The sequence below is a fragment of the Hippoglossus stenolepis genome, chromosome 10 (genome assembly GCF_022539355.2).
Source record: "Hippoglossus stenolepis isolate QCI-W04-F060 chromosome 10, HSTE1.2, whole genome shotgun sequence".
NCBI classification, from domain to species: domain Eukaryota; kingdom Metazoa; phylum Chordata; class Actinopteri; order Pleuronectiformes; family Pleuronectidae; genus Hippoglossus; species Hippoglossus stenolepis.
In genome coordinates this window covers 20,721,050-20,737,429 of record NC_061492.1, presented here as the reverse complement: position 1 = coordinate 20,737,429, position 16,380 = coordinate 20,721,050, and the positions used below count along the sequence as shown (strand labels likewise).

Genomic DNA, 16,380 nt, shown 5'->3' with positions numbered 1-16,380 from the left:
TTTACAAATTGATCATTTGCTTTTTTTACATAAAAGTAACTTGAAATTGGAACTTTCCAATAAATGTGATAATATAACAGTAAAAGCTCACTCTTTTTTCATCTGTAACCTTTTTTATTTCTGTATTTGCATTCTAATACTATGTTGTCATCAAATAGCTTTTAATTGTTTCTTACACTGTTTGCTTTCTATGTTCAACCTGTAAAGTACCTTGTTACTGTGTTTTGAAAGGGGCCATAAAAATAAAGTTTATTATTATATTTATTTATTTGATTGTTTTTTCATTTAGTTGTGGCTGCAATAGATTTGAATCCCTCCTGGAAAAGCAATGTACCAGACAGATGACTAATTCAAATACAACCCAACAGAAGGTGTCTCAGTGACATGTTGAGCCCCCTTGTGTCACCAGAACAGCGTCAGTGCTCCTTTTTATAGATTCAACAAGTCTCTGGAGGGCAGCAATCAAAGCAGCCATCTCATAATTGAAGTGAAACAACAACAGACATAACACCACTTGACTGTGAACGTCTCCAGTAAATACAACGGGAAGTTTGCCAGACGAGAAGTCAGGCGGCAGCTCAAAGCAGGAAGCAGGAAGTGCAGAAAAGGGGAAGCAGGTGAAAACGCAGGTGAACATGGTGAAACTCCACATCATCTTGAGGTTTCATGTCCCACATGTGATTTAATGAGTCATCCTTCATTTTGACCCTTTACCCCAATATGTTACTGTGTGTGTGTGTGTTGCAGGTGATTGTAAGTGATTCATCATGAGTCATTCATAGTTACATGACTGCTCATGTCCAGAATGCCCAGGGATTCCCACCGACAGACATGCACAGACATTGTACGTGCAGGTGTAAATACAGTCACACATTACTGTAACAATGACTATTCTTCTAGTGAGCATTTTCAAGAGAAATCATTGTCACATGCTCTAGATTACATCTTTTGAGTTAAAAAGCAAATACCTTCATCTTATAATGCGGTTTATCCATTATATCCTAAATACATCAAACTGTTTCATTAAACCCACTATTATTTATGTGGTTAATAATTAAATTAACTGGTAAATTTGATATATAATCTCTCCATTGTGTTTGTTGTGGTTTGTTGAAACAACTGCTGCAACCAGGCAAACCTGGATAACAGAGTTTACACTCACCTTTCATGTTTTTCTCTGGTGTAATCTGACTTTACATTATTTTTATTGTCATCAGGAGAAAGAGGCATGAAGCTGCCAAGGAAATTATCTGGCATTCATTTATCTGAGTTACTTAGGTCTATATTTATTCAAGTAAAAGCTGATATAAACACATTTGAAATGTCAAATCCCACTGTTAGGCATTAAGAAATAAAGCCTTAAGAAATGGCCATCATATAGCAGATCACTACACATCTTACACAATACACAGTTCATAAATGCATGCCTACACACACTGTACATATGATCCAAATCTAAATAAGCTTTTTTCACATGCACAACTAGACTTTTACACAGCTCTGTAGGTTGCTGAAATACTGAGATGAACTATATTATAGCTAATGAATCTGCATAGAGGTAAATCCTTCTTGTGCAAAACCCCAATGACAGAACTTTCATGAACACAACTCATCAGACTTAATACTGGTACCTCTCCCCTCGTTTTTCAGTTGAAGCAGTACCTGTCCCCTGGTTTTCCAGTTGAAGCACATTCCAATGTAATAGGTAATGTGGGGAAATGTTAATGACTCACCCTTACATTTAGAGAAGCCTGTAAAAGTCTCTAAAAGTACTGATTGCATAAGAACATTTATTCGCTTTTGCAACTATATTTACTTCTTTCCTCGTCTTAGGCTGCTGCTAAAACGTTTAGAGGATTTTCAGCATTTTAGTAATAGTTTTTCTGTAACCTACTGTTTTAAGCATTGGTTGTTTCAGAATGCATAATGGACAAATGTCCCTGTTAGTTAAGCTGCACATGCTTCCAGTCAGAATTATTTAGTCTGACTGCTTCCAATCGTATTTGCCTCATTTAAACATATCTGTATATGCAGCCTAGTGCTTTATGTCAGTGTCTATCACCGTCAATGCACACAGATGTTACAGATGTTATGGTGGTTTGATCCCTCTTTGGGATATTTATCAAAGGCTGTTTGTTGCAGTAATAAAGGTAAATGGTGTTCGCTGGCTGTAGAGATTTGCTACATACTCCTAATATACTTGAAATATTGAATTTCCACTGTACAATCACATACAACCAGGGGCGGGACTACAGATGGCACTGGTCCCAGCTGAAATCTGATTGGCCCCTGAGGATACAAAATGTTCTGCACCGAAACTTTAATAGTTGAAACACAATGTATTTGCATATGTGTGTTTGTGTGTGAATATGCATTTTCCTGAGAGGAATCCTGATATGCTGCTCAACAGTTGCTATCGTGACAGTAAAAATGTGCTGAGAGCGAAGCCTGAGCTTCCCAGTTGAACTGGTCACACGGACTGAACAATAGGATGTAAAACAAGCCTGGAGTTTCCCCCAGGCCTCCAGAACATCACGTTCAACCCGCTGTTTGTTTTTAAAGGGAAAGAGCACAGCCTTGTTGAGAACTTGGACTTCTTCCATTTTATCTGCAAAGGACATGAATGAGTGATTTGATACTGGGTTATTAAAGGCACCATGAAAGAACCAGTGGGCGTTTAAGCCACTTGTCAGTACAAACATCTGCAGGAGTGTTTTTCACTCTGTGTAGAAATAACTGCATGGCAGGATGTTCAGCACAAGTAGTGAATGTACCCATAGACAACAGGCAGTGATATAATCTGTGTGTGCATGAGAATCATGATTTCTCAGAACAGACATAAGATCAGATATGAACAAGAACTGTGTGTCCCTGTGTTCCTCATATTATTGACTGAAATCACTCTTCAGGTTTTGGAGGAAACTCCTGTGCAGACAGGAGTTCTGCACAACCCCCACACCCACCCTGCAGGTCGACGCACCCCCTCTGACACTGAGGGGCTGCAGAACAGAACAACTTCTACTTTCTTGTTTTTACTTCAGAAAGACTGAGGTGAGTCACGAGTCTGCCAAGGGACATATCAGTCAACCGTTGACTAAATAAGATCCTTCTGTGTATTTTAATTAAGTTAGAGCTAAAATAAAATGTAAAAAATTCAGCCTTAAAGCATTTTAAAATGCCTTCATATCTTGTAGTAATATAACAATATTATATCTTTAGTTTCTAAACATAGTAGCTGAGCTTCACAAATAAAAACAACATAAAAACCACTAAATATATAAAACCAAATGAAAAGTAAGTTACGAAAGAATGAATAAAAGAATAAAAACCCTAAGCATGTGACAGAAATGTAAGCATGTCATCCTAATAAAATAATAAAAGCTTGTTAGAGTGATCAGCAGGGAGATGCTGGCAAAGGTAGAGACTTTAAGGACTTTCCAGGCGTCCATATCTCGCTCATATCAAAACAAAAAGTCATCAATGAGTGATGAGTCATTAACCGACACACAGGGCTGTTATATAAAACATATAAGCTTCAAGATATTCCGACTTTTTGACTTGTAAACTGCAAATCCAGATAGAATACTGAATATTAATTCTAACATAATTGGGATGTTTTAGGGTTGTTGAAGATTTAGAACTTTTTCTTTCCATCAATCTGTGGTTTGTTTTTAAAGGCTACTGGCTAGTTGTTGTCTGGTTTGGTTGCATGGCCAATTACCTCCAACAAGGAAATTGTAGATCCAAATCAGGGGGTGGATCCAGGAGGCTTATTTAACTTATTAACGTTTTGCAACCTCTCCATGGATTTCACGGAGAAAGATTCATGGTTCTTGATGGAAAAGTCAGTCATGTTTAAGGGACAGATATCTGAGTGTGTGCAACCTGGACAACACAAACAATTTCCATGAAACTTGGTGGAAGGATGCAGTTTGGGTTAGGAGAGATCAGAGAAAATGGATCCCCCGCCCTGTGTGTGCTCGATTGCACGTAGTTATGCAGGTTTCTATGCGTGCCTTGTGTGTATGCAGAAATGTGTTAAACTGTGTAACCATGCATTTACAAATGTACTTTGCCAAAAAAAATACCATTATTACTATCATTAGTATTGTTATTGTTGTTATTATATACAATTGTATTGGATTATTACTTCTATAAATAACTTCTGGTTGTGAATGGAGCTTATACAAAGACAGTGCACGTTTGTTTTGAGTCGCAGAGTCTGCACTGCGAATGTAAATGTGTATATTTGAGGTGCAGCAGATGCAGCCTGCAGAGTGACTGTGCTCTGTAGCTTCCAGACTGAGTCGTGTGTTTATATGTGTCTGTATAGAAACCCCCTGTTGGAGCCAGAGATCTGCGCGCTGTGTTATTCTAAGTGACAGTTTTCTGGAAATCCCCCACCTAGCTGTTAGCTCCGCCCCCCGCCGCCGCAGCCCCACACACACACACACACACACAGACAGGGAATTTACAGACTGCTGCACAACTCCGCCAGGGTACACAACCAAGCGCACGTCGTTTCCGCGATCAACAGACGCAGCAGCAGCAGCCATGGACCTGCACCGGACCAGTATATTGAACCAGATGGATTACAGCCGGGAGTCTAAAGAGGGGAAGCCGCCGGTTCAGGCGACGGAGGAGCGGCTCGACAGCGGCCTGGACTCCCTGAAGGAGGAGGAGTACCAGGCGGTGGCGGCCGAGATCCGGGGGCTCCAGGTGAGCTGTGATCCGCCGCAGCACCGACAGAGTCCCGCTGCAGGAGAAGAGCAGCCGGAGTGGAGGACACAGGTCACGGAGGACGGAGACACGTAAGTTTGAACAGGGATATGGCTGTGGAGTGTAACATGGCGGTGTGTGTGTGTGTGAGAGAGAGAGAGAGCTGCCGGAGGTGTAGCTGCAGCAGCGGAGCAGGCCCTAGCTCGGCTCTCGGAGGAAATAGGATCCTTCCCTGTGGGAGTGAGTCGCTCCGGCCTGTCATTACAACACACAGGCCTCACACACACACCACTGTATTGGTGCTTATGGTGCTAACAACACACAGAGGTGCTGTCCGCTCGGTTCATGGCTGGAGCTGCGGTCAGCGCCGCTGGAAGGGGCCGTAAACAAAGGGCCATTATCAGGGGGGAATCTACTATGGCCGCGGGTCAGGCTGGGAAAGTCCCAGGCGCGCCGCCAAGGAATCCGACGGACGCGCGCATGTGAAGCGAAGAAGACGGAGGAGAAAAAAAAAAAAAAAAAACAGTAAAAAGTCTGAGGCCGAAACACGACCCTGGAAGAGACGGCTGCGGATTACTGCTGCAATAAGAACCAAAGAGAATCACGATAAAAAATAGTCCCCGAATATTTTACAACATTCTGATTCCTCCGCGGGGAAAACTTCGCGCTGTCTTTAAACAGCTGACAAAGCTCGTGCGTGATTTGTGATCTGACATCAGGTCAAAGTTGAACTTGTGTAATCAACTAAAGAGCAGTTTAATTAACGGTAAACAAACATGGAGTAACGTTGCGCCGATCTGACCAAAGCACGTGTTTCCATGTCTAAAGGCACAGCAGGGGGGGGTCTCAGTGCGGGGGTCAAAGTTCAACATCTACTGGCGCTTTTAGTTATTTATTTATTTATTTACTGAAACTACTGTCTTAGGGAGTAATGCAGGAAACGAACTGCTCACAAAACCACCAGACTGAATGGAGTGTATTCTGTTTAATATTATACAATGCAATACAAAATTTAAAAAAAATGAAATACTGTGACAGAAACTGCTGTATTATAAAATCCACTGATGTACTTTAACTCTGATTTATGTCAGAACAAGTTTCCTTAAAGTTTCCTCCAGAGGACATTAGTATACGTCAGTATTTTGAGGATTAATTTCTTCATTATTAATTCGTCTTATATAAAATAATTTGTTTGCATCCATCGGACATTGAAGTTTAAGTATTAAAGCAGCTCGTCATTGTTCAAAAGCAACAGTGATATATAGATTTAAAAAAGGCAATCATATATATATATAAATTGCATGGTAAATGATTATATGATTACATTTACACTATATGTATAATTGGCAGTGTTTCCTAAGATGTCGCGAAAATAAACACTGGTATCGATATGATTTGTCTTTTACATTAGTTTTTGTTGTGTACGTGTATTTTAACTGGCCTTCTACCCTCCTCCTCTGTCTCTATAGGCTACTTCACCTGGCCATCATCCACGAGGCCAAGGACTACATCAAAACCATGATTGATGTGTCCAAGAACACAGACTTCCTGAACACACAGAACGACCTGAGACAGGTACGTGGTGGACATCACTAAAGAGAACCTGCTTCTGTTTACTTACTCATAAAGACTATCTGTTCCACCAGACTGTACTGTAGCAACAAAACAAGTTCATGCTTTATATCTGCCGGCTCAGAAACTCACTTCATAATCTTCCTCCTCCAGACTCCTCTCCACTTAGCGGTCATAACAAACCAGGCCGACGTGTGTCAGCAGCTCGTGGCGTCTGGCTGTGACCCCACGCTGGTGGACAACAGAGGGGACACTGCCCTTCACATTGCCTGTCGCCATGGCAACCTGCTGTGCTTCAGTGTCCTCACCCAGTACAGTCAGAAAGACCACCTACACACAGTGATGGCTGCCTGCAACTATAATGGTAAGATTTTCTTGTAGGAACAAGTGTTTTGTCTGGTTAAGTGATGGGATATTGGACTATGTTTCTGTTATTTTCCCACTTTGGACACAGGGGTCTAAATAACACTTAATTGTCAACATTAAAACTAAATTAGTTTGCACATTGGGTAACAAAAATGTTTGAATTTGAGAAGGCTCAATTACAATGTTTGATCAAAATAAAAAACTTTGCGGTGATGGCTATTTCAACTCTGTGGTGTGGCCCACCCACACTGCATAGAAACAGATGTGACACTGAATAGTCTGCAGCTTGTCTTGGCTGCTAGTTATAAGGAGGAATGGAGGGCAAAAGCAATTATTTCTGCTTCTGTCCAATATCCCTGAACACTGTGGTTCGGAGGAAGGAAACCCGTAGGCGAGTAAGGGGAAACCGGTAGCTTTTCATAGCACTACATCCTGACCCTCCTATTCCATGGAATATAATGTTAGATCGTAAGGCTCCAGTTGGATCTGTGGAAGGGTCTACTTTTTGAATCATACACAGACATTCTTAAGTTGTTGGTGGGTTATTTACAGTTTATTTTGGGAACCAAACTTTCAGGATATTACATTTTTTTTAATTAGTTTTCATATTTGTTGCCATAGTTTTTCATATTTGCATTTAGTGCATATCTAAGCTAATAATTTGTCCAGTTGATATCCATTTGAAATATCTTGTGACCCATCTTTGGAAGCTGGACTCTCCTGCAGAGCTGCTGTGATAAAACGACATGTACTGGTCCGTAGTCAGCTGTTTAACTGTTGCCCTGATCTATTGTGCAGGTCAGAACTGCCTCCACCTTGCTTCAGTCCATGGTTTCCTCTCACTGGTGGAGAACATGGTGGAACTAGGAGCTGATATTAATGCAAAGGTAAACAACACCATATGGAATTACTGACATTTTGAGGACCCACACTCGGCCCTCTTGTTGTATTTTTGCTTTGCCTCTGTCCCTGTGCTAATACCGTCTCTCCCTGTCCTGTAGGAGCAGCATAACGGTCGTGGTGCACTCCATCTGGCAGTGGATCAGCAGAATCTCTCACTGGTCAAATTGCTGCTGAAAAAAGGAGCAGACCCCAACCTCCTGACCTCTGGAGGCCACACCCCCTACCACCTCACCTACGGTTACGGCAGTTGCGACATCAGGGAAGAGCTGTACTCGCTGACCAATCCAGACCTGAGGGAGCTGCCTGACAGCGAATCGGATGACAGCGAGGAAGAGGAGGACGAGAAGTCTGACGAGGAGGTGCGTGTTGAAACGGCAGAACTTCCACTGTACATTCAGTTTGGTATTATGTAATGACAGAAAATTCCCCGCTTTGTGCTTAATTTTTTGTCTTTGTCTGCAGGTGGGTTATGACGACATTCACTGGAATGGACAGTAGCAGGAAACGGGACAAGAGAGGGGAAATTACAGAGGTGTGTGGCTTTGATGACGACGGTAAAAGACGGGAGAGACGGCTCGTGTGCTGCTTCCTGGAGCGACGTCACAGGAATGTGTGGCTGACACGGTGCAGACGTGACCACTGACAAAACGGATCGGACAGGCGGCTGCGAAGGCAAAGACAACAAGAGACTGGTAGCCAAATGAACCAGCGAGCCTGCTCCGCCGGAGAGCGAACACATGATGTGAACACACAACACATTATGGTGGGATGGCACCGCTGCATTATAAGAGAATCGCTTGCATTCTGTGGACATGATTGTCACAAAAACACATCCACCCACACAGATGTACCTGCAACAGCTCTGTTGTATGATATTGTAAATGCTGTGTATACTAAGATGTATTTTTTATGGAAGCTGTGAATGTGTACAGTTGAGTAGGTTGTATATGTCAGATAGCAAACAGTCCAGCACACTCCAGTTAAATTAAAAGACTCATATTTAACAGTGAAAGTGTGTGTGTATATCTGTGGGTGGGTTGCAGCCGAGATACTTGCATGTATACAATTCAATAGACATTAATTACAATATAAAGATCCTACGAAATCAAGCATATAGTCGATCTAACAATATCACAAGGCTTGAATTATAACGGAATTATTTTAACCACATGCCTCTACTGCCGTCAGAGTGTCTGTTTAAAGTCTTACATAATTTAACATCTAACCCACCGCCCTTTATTTTCAAATAATGGATGTCATGCGGGAAACAGTTGATAACTTGCTTCTGCTGAATGAGGAACTGTTTGCAGATTGTGCCATGCACTCCTTCCTGCTTGGTGAGCACCCAGAGAGAGATAAAAAGGCTTTGGGAAATTTCATGTGCGGGCAATGAGGCTGATAGTTCTGTCATCTAAATCAGGAAGTTGTTTTTTATTTGGGAGGGTGGGGCCAAGGGGAAATGGACAGGAAATTCCCAGGAGCTGAACACTCAGCTGTTGGCGACATTCCTGCTCCACGTCCTCCAAAGAAGGGAGTCCGCGGAGCAACAGGATACTCAGTCGAGCTCGGGGGAGGAAGGGAGTTTAAATCTAATTAAATAAATATCCTTAAAGGGTTTTCACTATTCTATTGTCACATTGTAGATTTGGGCTTAGAATGAATTTGGTCTATCAGCTCAGTGGGTTGCCATTACAAACTAAAAGTTATGTTTATTAGAATTATTATAACAGCAGTTCACCCAGTGTGATGCTTCACCATTTGATTCATACACCAGCAGTGGTATTATGTCAATATAGAGAGCTTTTTAAACCAGCTCATCCTATACACTGCACATGTATGAATAATAAATTCATATTGCCAATATTCCATATAAATCTACTGAACTTTTACAGAGGTCTATTTTACCAGCAACACTGCAAGTGATAAAGTTCAAACCAAACTGCAGGAAATATACTCAGTAGCCACTTTATTAGGAACACATGTACAGTCAAATGTCATCGAATACAAAATGTTCTGGCATTGACTTTGAAGGAGAATATTCAGGTTTTTTGTTGAACACAGGTGTTGGTTAAATTACATGTTTTACCACTGAGGTCAAACTTGAAGAGCGAATTACAGGTTACGTTTTTTTTACAAAATTTGAATATCACCAAATCAGTGATCTTAGCGCTGGATCTGTCATGAAGCACACAGCTGTGTGCAGTGATGCTTTCAGAGGATTATGTTCCTAATGATTTGATGGAGAGTTAATGAGGGTAAAACATTAGAAGTTAAATGCTGTTTAACACCAACAGCCTCAACTGACCTCACAACCACTTAATTCGATTTGCAAATTTCCTATTCACAAAGTAGCCTTAATTCCCAACTTCCGAATGACTTAATAAAGCATGTCAATCTCATGTCTGAGTGAGCGCCATCAGATAAACGTGACGTCTACAACAGCACATGGTGAAATATGCACAGAAAAGAGAACAGGCAAACTTATGTGTTCAATAAAAACACTGTGTTTAATAGAAGGGCAGTGTTGTACAGCAGAGAGGAGGATTGAGAGAAATAACTAATGACTTCCCATTGACATTGACCTGAGTTGACCACGGCTGATCCCTGGATTTTCACAAAGTCTATCAGATAATAAACATCCTCCTGGAGCTAAAGACAGAGAGGACTGACTTTGAAGCAGATGAATAAAACAAGAGTTTCAGAAAGTACGCGTTGTAGCAGCCCTGAGTAAAGATGGTGAGGAAACACTGCTTCAAATGCAGCAGCTCAAGAGGTGTTGTGCCATAGTTGTTGTTACGACACCTTCATCTTCAGATCTGCTCACAGGTATCAACTGCATCCAGAGAGGGCACTGTGGTCAATGTCTGTGTGACACATAGTTAACAGGGAGCATATCAGGCTGGTGTGTCATATCTGGTGGAATAATGTCAATGGTCAGCATCTCTCCAGGCTCTTTGACAGTTGGCAGCCGGCTGCAGTGATGATGTCTCGGTGTGGTTAGAAGGAAAACGGGGAGAGGTCGATGTGTGGATAATATTGTGTCCAATCAGATTCTGACTATGACCAGGGAGGATGGAGGAGTGGACGTGTCATGGCGAAGCCGGGTAACATGTTCTACCCAACTGTTATAAAATGATTGTTGTGTATAGTTTTGTCAATGTCACTGTTGTGCAGCTCCTCTGAACAAGATGATACCTGCTGGTCCTTCATCTTCTTTATAGACGAGACCTTTGAATGAGTTTTTCTGGTTTTACCATCCATCGTCCTTTTCAGAGGAGGATGATGATGACGGCTGCAAAATGGCTGCTGACTTTCCTCACTCTCTCTCAGACAAAGCCACCAGGTGAACATCAATCTCAGACTCTGACAGAATCCTGGAATGCAAACACACACGTTAACGGTCAAATCTTCTTGTTCTGCCAGTTTTGTGGGATGTACACGCGCACGCACACACCGACAATGTAAAGGCTTAATTTGATCTTATCCCTGTCTATGTCTATTTTTCTCCTTTTTTAAACATAACTCTGATGCGTTCTGAACAGAGCAGACAAATTAGCATGTTTAAGTTTCAGTGCAATAATACAAAACTTAAAAAGGCAGAAGGCTGGGTTTAAATTTTCTGTTGAGCAACAAAGATTAATTTCCTTTTCATTTACTCTTAAATTCATCCAGGATGTTTGGCTCAAACCAGGCACCTTTTTTCCAGCAATAACCCACTTTACTTTTTCTCTGTAATACCCATAAAGGGGCCTCTGGCCAGTGGAACCTCATTCCTATCTGTGGCAAATATCATATTTCTCATTAATGGCCTCTGGGACAGTGTTTATCCCCCTGTCTCATAAACATACTCACTTGAATTTCTGTTCCTTTGTAGTGACAACTCCCACCTCCAGCTCTGAGGGCTTGAAGTCGATGGCGAGGACGGTCGCCATACATGAGATGGCCGTCTGTTTGGAGAAGGCGAGAAGTGAGAGAAGAAATAAACAGAGATGGATGCATTAAGAAACAGTATGGGGCTCATTGTGTCAAATCCTCTAGATGTATTAAACATTATGTATAAATACACGAGGGACACTTGCAATTATTGATAAAAATGAGATAATGCAACTCTATATACTCAATGTTCATCGTTTCCAAGGCAACTTAAGAATTCACCATCTGTTGACTTTTTAACAGAAGAATTGGGAAAAATAAATATCACTAAAACCTATTAACATTAAATTGTGGAGGGAAGGGACATTGAAAAGGGTAAATGTATGCAACATCAAATTTAAATACATTTAGATATATCTCACTTCTTTGCTTTGACAATACAACAAAATTAATGGTTTTATTGTATCAATATTAATATTCTCCCTTTGTGTAACTCAAGTATTACGATATATTTTAACAGTTTAGTTTCCACTCCAGTTGGCCAGATAACCACCAAGTAATTTGGTGATAATCCAGTAGAATGATGCAGTTGTAAAATTTCCAGAAGTTTCATGATCTGAAAAAAATAATTTAATAACCCGTCTAGAAAATGTCAGGCATAATTCAATCAGATTCAAGAAATTCCATAGTGTGAAAACTGTGAAATGTAACTTCCTCATCAGTGGGGTTGTTTTAGGACAAAGTTCTGACGTGGCATTATAAATGACTATACTTGACCTCTATGATAAACAGTACAGTCTTTTTGTATACACAGTGTATATAGTGTGTCTCAAACCTCTATAGTTTGCTCATAGGTCCAATCCAGCTTCTTCTTGACCTTCTTCTCCAGGAAGCTGGTGGCTTCTGTCTGCTTGACTCCAGTTGCTGTGGCCTTAAAGCCACAGTAGTAACCAGCAGGATCACATTTATACAGCTGTGGACCCAACTCATCATCCAGTCCAACTACTATCATACCTGAGGGAAGGATGAAAACCAGAGGGAAATTTAAAAAATAGGAGAGTAGGAACAAGGTTAATGCTCTGACCAGCACATCGAAATCGTTCTACTTTTAGCAAAAGACAAATACATTTTATTTATAAAATAATGCAGGGGTTCCACATCTTTTCAGCCTCTGACCTCAGACAACTGATGCTATTGAAAATCTGTCATAATCACTTTGCAAAACAGAAGGATGACATCCTTTATTCTTTATTTTAAATTTAACTACTAGTTCTTATCTAAAAAATATTTCTAATTGCTTTAAACTTTTAATTTATTTATTGAAATTATCTCGCTTCTCCTCTCTCAATATGTTGCGACCCCCCACCCCCCGGGACATCTCAAACCCTAGTTTGAAAACTACTTCAACTTCTTATGGTTAAAACACAATTAAATCCTATACATTCATTTAAGACATGTTTCAGGAATAGACAAACACAAGGACGTTACTAACAGCATCCTAGCGGTCTCATCTCAGCATTCTGTGTGTAGACTTGGGAGATGTCAGCCATGCGTTTACACAGCATGTCCACAGGGATCTCGTAGCCGTACTTATACATCCAGTTAGCTGCTTCATACCGGGCCCTCTGTACCTGAGACCTGCTGTCAGCTGTGGGGAAAAGGAGACAGATAAATGGATATAAGAATCAAATACATAGATTAACACTTTCAAGTTCCTTCAATTTATCATTTATTTTTATTTCATGGAGAAAGAACATGATAAACTTCTATGTGCAAATGACTCTTTTCGATGACAGAAGTACTAGAAATTGGACCAACCAACATGGTTGTAGAGATAGACGCTCAATGACCCAATAACATGACTGTAATTTACAGATAAAATATGTAGACTCTGGGTTCGTCTGGAGATACGAGCTACAAGTTTTGCTAGTTTTTCTACTTTGCGAGCTCTACAATGCAGTGCAATTAGTAAATTCTATTGATCAAGTGAACGCATTTTCACCTCCAAATAAGAACATGATTACATTGGGAATAAGGCGACACATGGCATGGAGGATCTTTACTTATCTAAATTCCCATTCAGAGAAGATTTTAATACTTGTACATTTCTGGGCAGCAAGATGAAGTATAGCTTACCAGTCATGCCGGTCATCACACAGCCAATGTTGTCTGTGATTTTGTACAGGTGTGTGACTGTTAAGGCATCCAACAGCTTGTCCTGAGAGAGACACAAGATATAGACATTCGTAACAGATCGATAACTACCAGTGATACGTGGTTTATCTGATCACATGTTATTCTGAAGACATAGAAACACAAACTTAAGTGTGTATTTGTCGTGCGCCTGTGGATACTGACCGGGACTTTCTTCTGTGTGACGATCACAACACAGTCCTTCCCTCTGACCGCTACAGATGTCAGTCCTCCCTGGTTGATGGCTTTGAAGGCATACTCTGAAGACAGATAGAAGCGTAAACAAAACAACTTCAGTAACAGACTGCTGATGATATGCAACTTTACAATATTATTATTTAATTTGGAACAAAGTCAGCTAGCGGTGGGCTGTTATGGATGTGGGTAAGCATTTACATAACATTATACAAGTATATTTGCAGCATAGTGGTATTACACTCTCACAGGTTTTGCTTTGACTAGATTTGTCCAAGGTCTTCAGCTAACATGTACCTCAGCTCAGTTAAAATGACTCGTTCAAAAGAATGACCACTGAAAACAACTGTGACAATATGTCTTAAATAATGTGCTACTTAACTGGAAGCTATAGGAGTCAACAAAATAATGAATTAAACCAATTATTAGCAAAAACACACACAAGCTAACTTGTGATAGCTAAAATTAGCTAAATCTAGCTGACAATAGCATGTTTGATATCAAACTGCAAATAAGTAAAAACTGGCGGGTTAGCAAATTAGATTTGACACTACTGAATACTTAGATACTAACTAATTAATGTGCTACATAACCGGTAGCTATATAAGTTAGCAAAAGTAATTTCAACTAATTATCATCAAGTACACATTTGTGAACTGTATACAAGTTCTGCTAGCTAAAGTTAGCTAACGTTAGCCATGTGTATATCTGCATAGCTGTGGTATCTGTTAACTATCAAACTGCAATTAAACGAACCCAGTTGGTGAGTATTATTATTAAAATGCTACTATATTTAATTAATGTTAAAATAAAACATCTGCAGTTATTAAAATGACCCCACAATGTCAATGTTGTCTGTCTATGACACTGACTAAGAATGAGTAAGCTAGACGCTGCTAGCTAGTGTTAGCCTGTTAGCTAGCAGTGATGACAGAGCAGCTTGAGTCTGGTTCTTTTCCTCCGCCACTGACCGACTTGGTAGAGTCTTCCCTCCGGGGAGAAGATGGTGATGTGGCGGTCAAAGCCTGCACTCGACCCCCGAGACATGACGGCGAGAATAAACACAAGCAAACAGCAATAGACTGAGACTGAATCTACGATGAGAGGCAGCAACGGAAGGCAAACGTCTGCTCCGGATATAAACCTCGGTCACGTGGTCCGTCGTTTGTGTACGTCCGGTCCCGTCAGCGTGAAAGTTGATGCGAGTCTATTCTATGTGTTACGGTAAAAGTGCTTGTCACAGAAATAAGGGACGAAAACAAACGTTGAAACTTTAATGTCACTTATTATGGACGTTTGATAAAATCAGTTAAAACGATTTTTTTTAATAATGAAATGGAATGACATATATTGTGTATGTTTTTTAAAGAAAATTTAAGGTAAAATCGGCTCCACTTTCATTATGGCACTCATAACTCCTATTAAATATTATCAAATCAAATCCGAAGGATTCTTTTGAAATTATTATTTAATATGAGCAATTTAGAAAAACTTGACATGCAGACAGTGGGGTCATCCTGAACAAGTGTGAGGTGAAAAGTCTTTGTCACCTCTTACGAATGTTTAAAAAATATATGTTTTTATTACACAAGGTTATGAGTGAAATATTGAAAAGGTAGCAGACTTTCCCTCTGATTTTCTCAAACATTCAGCAGTAACATTTTCTGAACCTTGTCATGCAGACAGTGGGAGTCACCCTGAACAAGAGTGAGGTGACAATTATTTGTCATTTCTTAATAACAAATTTAATTACACAAAGTTATGAGTGAAATATTGAAAAAATAGCAGACTTTCCCTTTTATTTTCTGAAAAACTGCAGTAAAATCTTCTCACACTTGATATGTATATAGTCAGGATGTCAATGAACAAGAGTGAGGTGAAAATTCTTTGTCACCTCGAAAGGATTTAAAAAAAAAAAGATAGCTATTCAATAACAGCAAGTTATCAGTGGCATTAATTATATATTATAAGTTGCAGACCTTCCCTTTAATATTTAAAAACTTTCTGCAGTTTTATGGCAAAGAAGGTCAAACAGATCTTACAGCATGCAAACATTCGCAGGCGTGCTCTTTTATGCAGATTTGGTGAAGAGGTGACGTGTGTGTGTGTGTGTGTGTGAGAATAGCGTGAGAGGTAAAATCCGAGGAGATAAGACACAGGACAAGGGCCTATTCGAGGTCCTTGTGGTTGAGGCGAGCACAGTGAGTTCAGATTTGTGGCTCTGACTTCCCGGATGCATCTGCTGTGAGGCAGGTCATCAAAGGTCATCCTGGCTGTTACACAAGCAGAAATGGTATACATGAACAGAGATAATATATAGTATAATAAATGTAAAGATGTTGTTTTTACTCATCTTATCCAACGTCCACAATAAGTGACATTAACCTTTCAAAGTTTTTATTCGGCCTGTTTTCCGATCCAAGCACCTGTACCGTGACACTTTGAATATCATACATTTTCTAGCTGCAGCTGGATACAATCCGTACGACTGGTGGCTTCTATGTCCGGGTCAAGCTCTTTTAAGTCTCCCCTGACAGTGACATGCTGCTTCACTGCTTG

General features: G+C 40.4%; 2 protein-coding genes across 2 annotated transcripts; one reads left to right on the top strand and one right to left on the bottom strand.

Moving 5' to 3' along the window:
• Window positions 1-4,433: 4,433 nt before the first annotated feature.
• Window positions 4,434-8,572, top strand: nfkbiab (nuclear factor of kappa light polypeptide gene enhancer in B-cells inhibitor, alpha b). Its single transcript, XM_035167704.2, has 6 exons — window positions 4,434-4,811; window positions 6,189-6,294; window positions 6,445-6,655; window positions 7,456-7,544; window positions 7,659-7,919; window positions 8,023-8,572. The coding sequence occupies exons 1-6, from the start codon at window positions 4,555-4,557 to the stop codon at window positions 8,056-8,058; spliced, it is 960 nt and encodes a 319-aa protein (XP_035023595.1). The 5' UTR covers window positions 4,434-4,554; the 3' UTR covers window positions 8,059-8,572.
• Window positions 8,573-9,509: 937 nt separating this feature from the next.
• psma6a (proteasome 20S subunit alpha 6a) lies at window positions 9,510-14,981 on the bottom strand. The gene is made up of 7 exons (XM_035167706.2): window positions 14,793-14,981; window positions 13,792-13,886; window positions 13,570-13,651; window positions 12,926-13,081; window positions 12,269-12,447; window positions 11,413-11,507; window positions 9,510-10,934 (listed from the first exon to the last, which is right to left on the bottom strand). Exons 1-7 carry the CDS (start codon window positions 14,866-14,868, stop codon window positions 10,877-10,879), a joined length of 741 nt encoding a protein of 246 aa, XP_035023597.1. The 5' UTR covers window positions 14,869-14,981; the 3' UTR covers window positions 9,510-10,876.
• Between the last annotated feature and the right edge of the window lie 1,399 nt (window positions 14,982-16,380).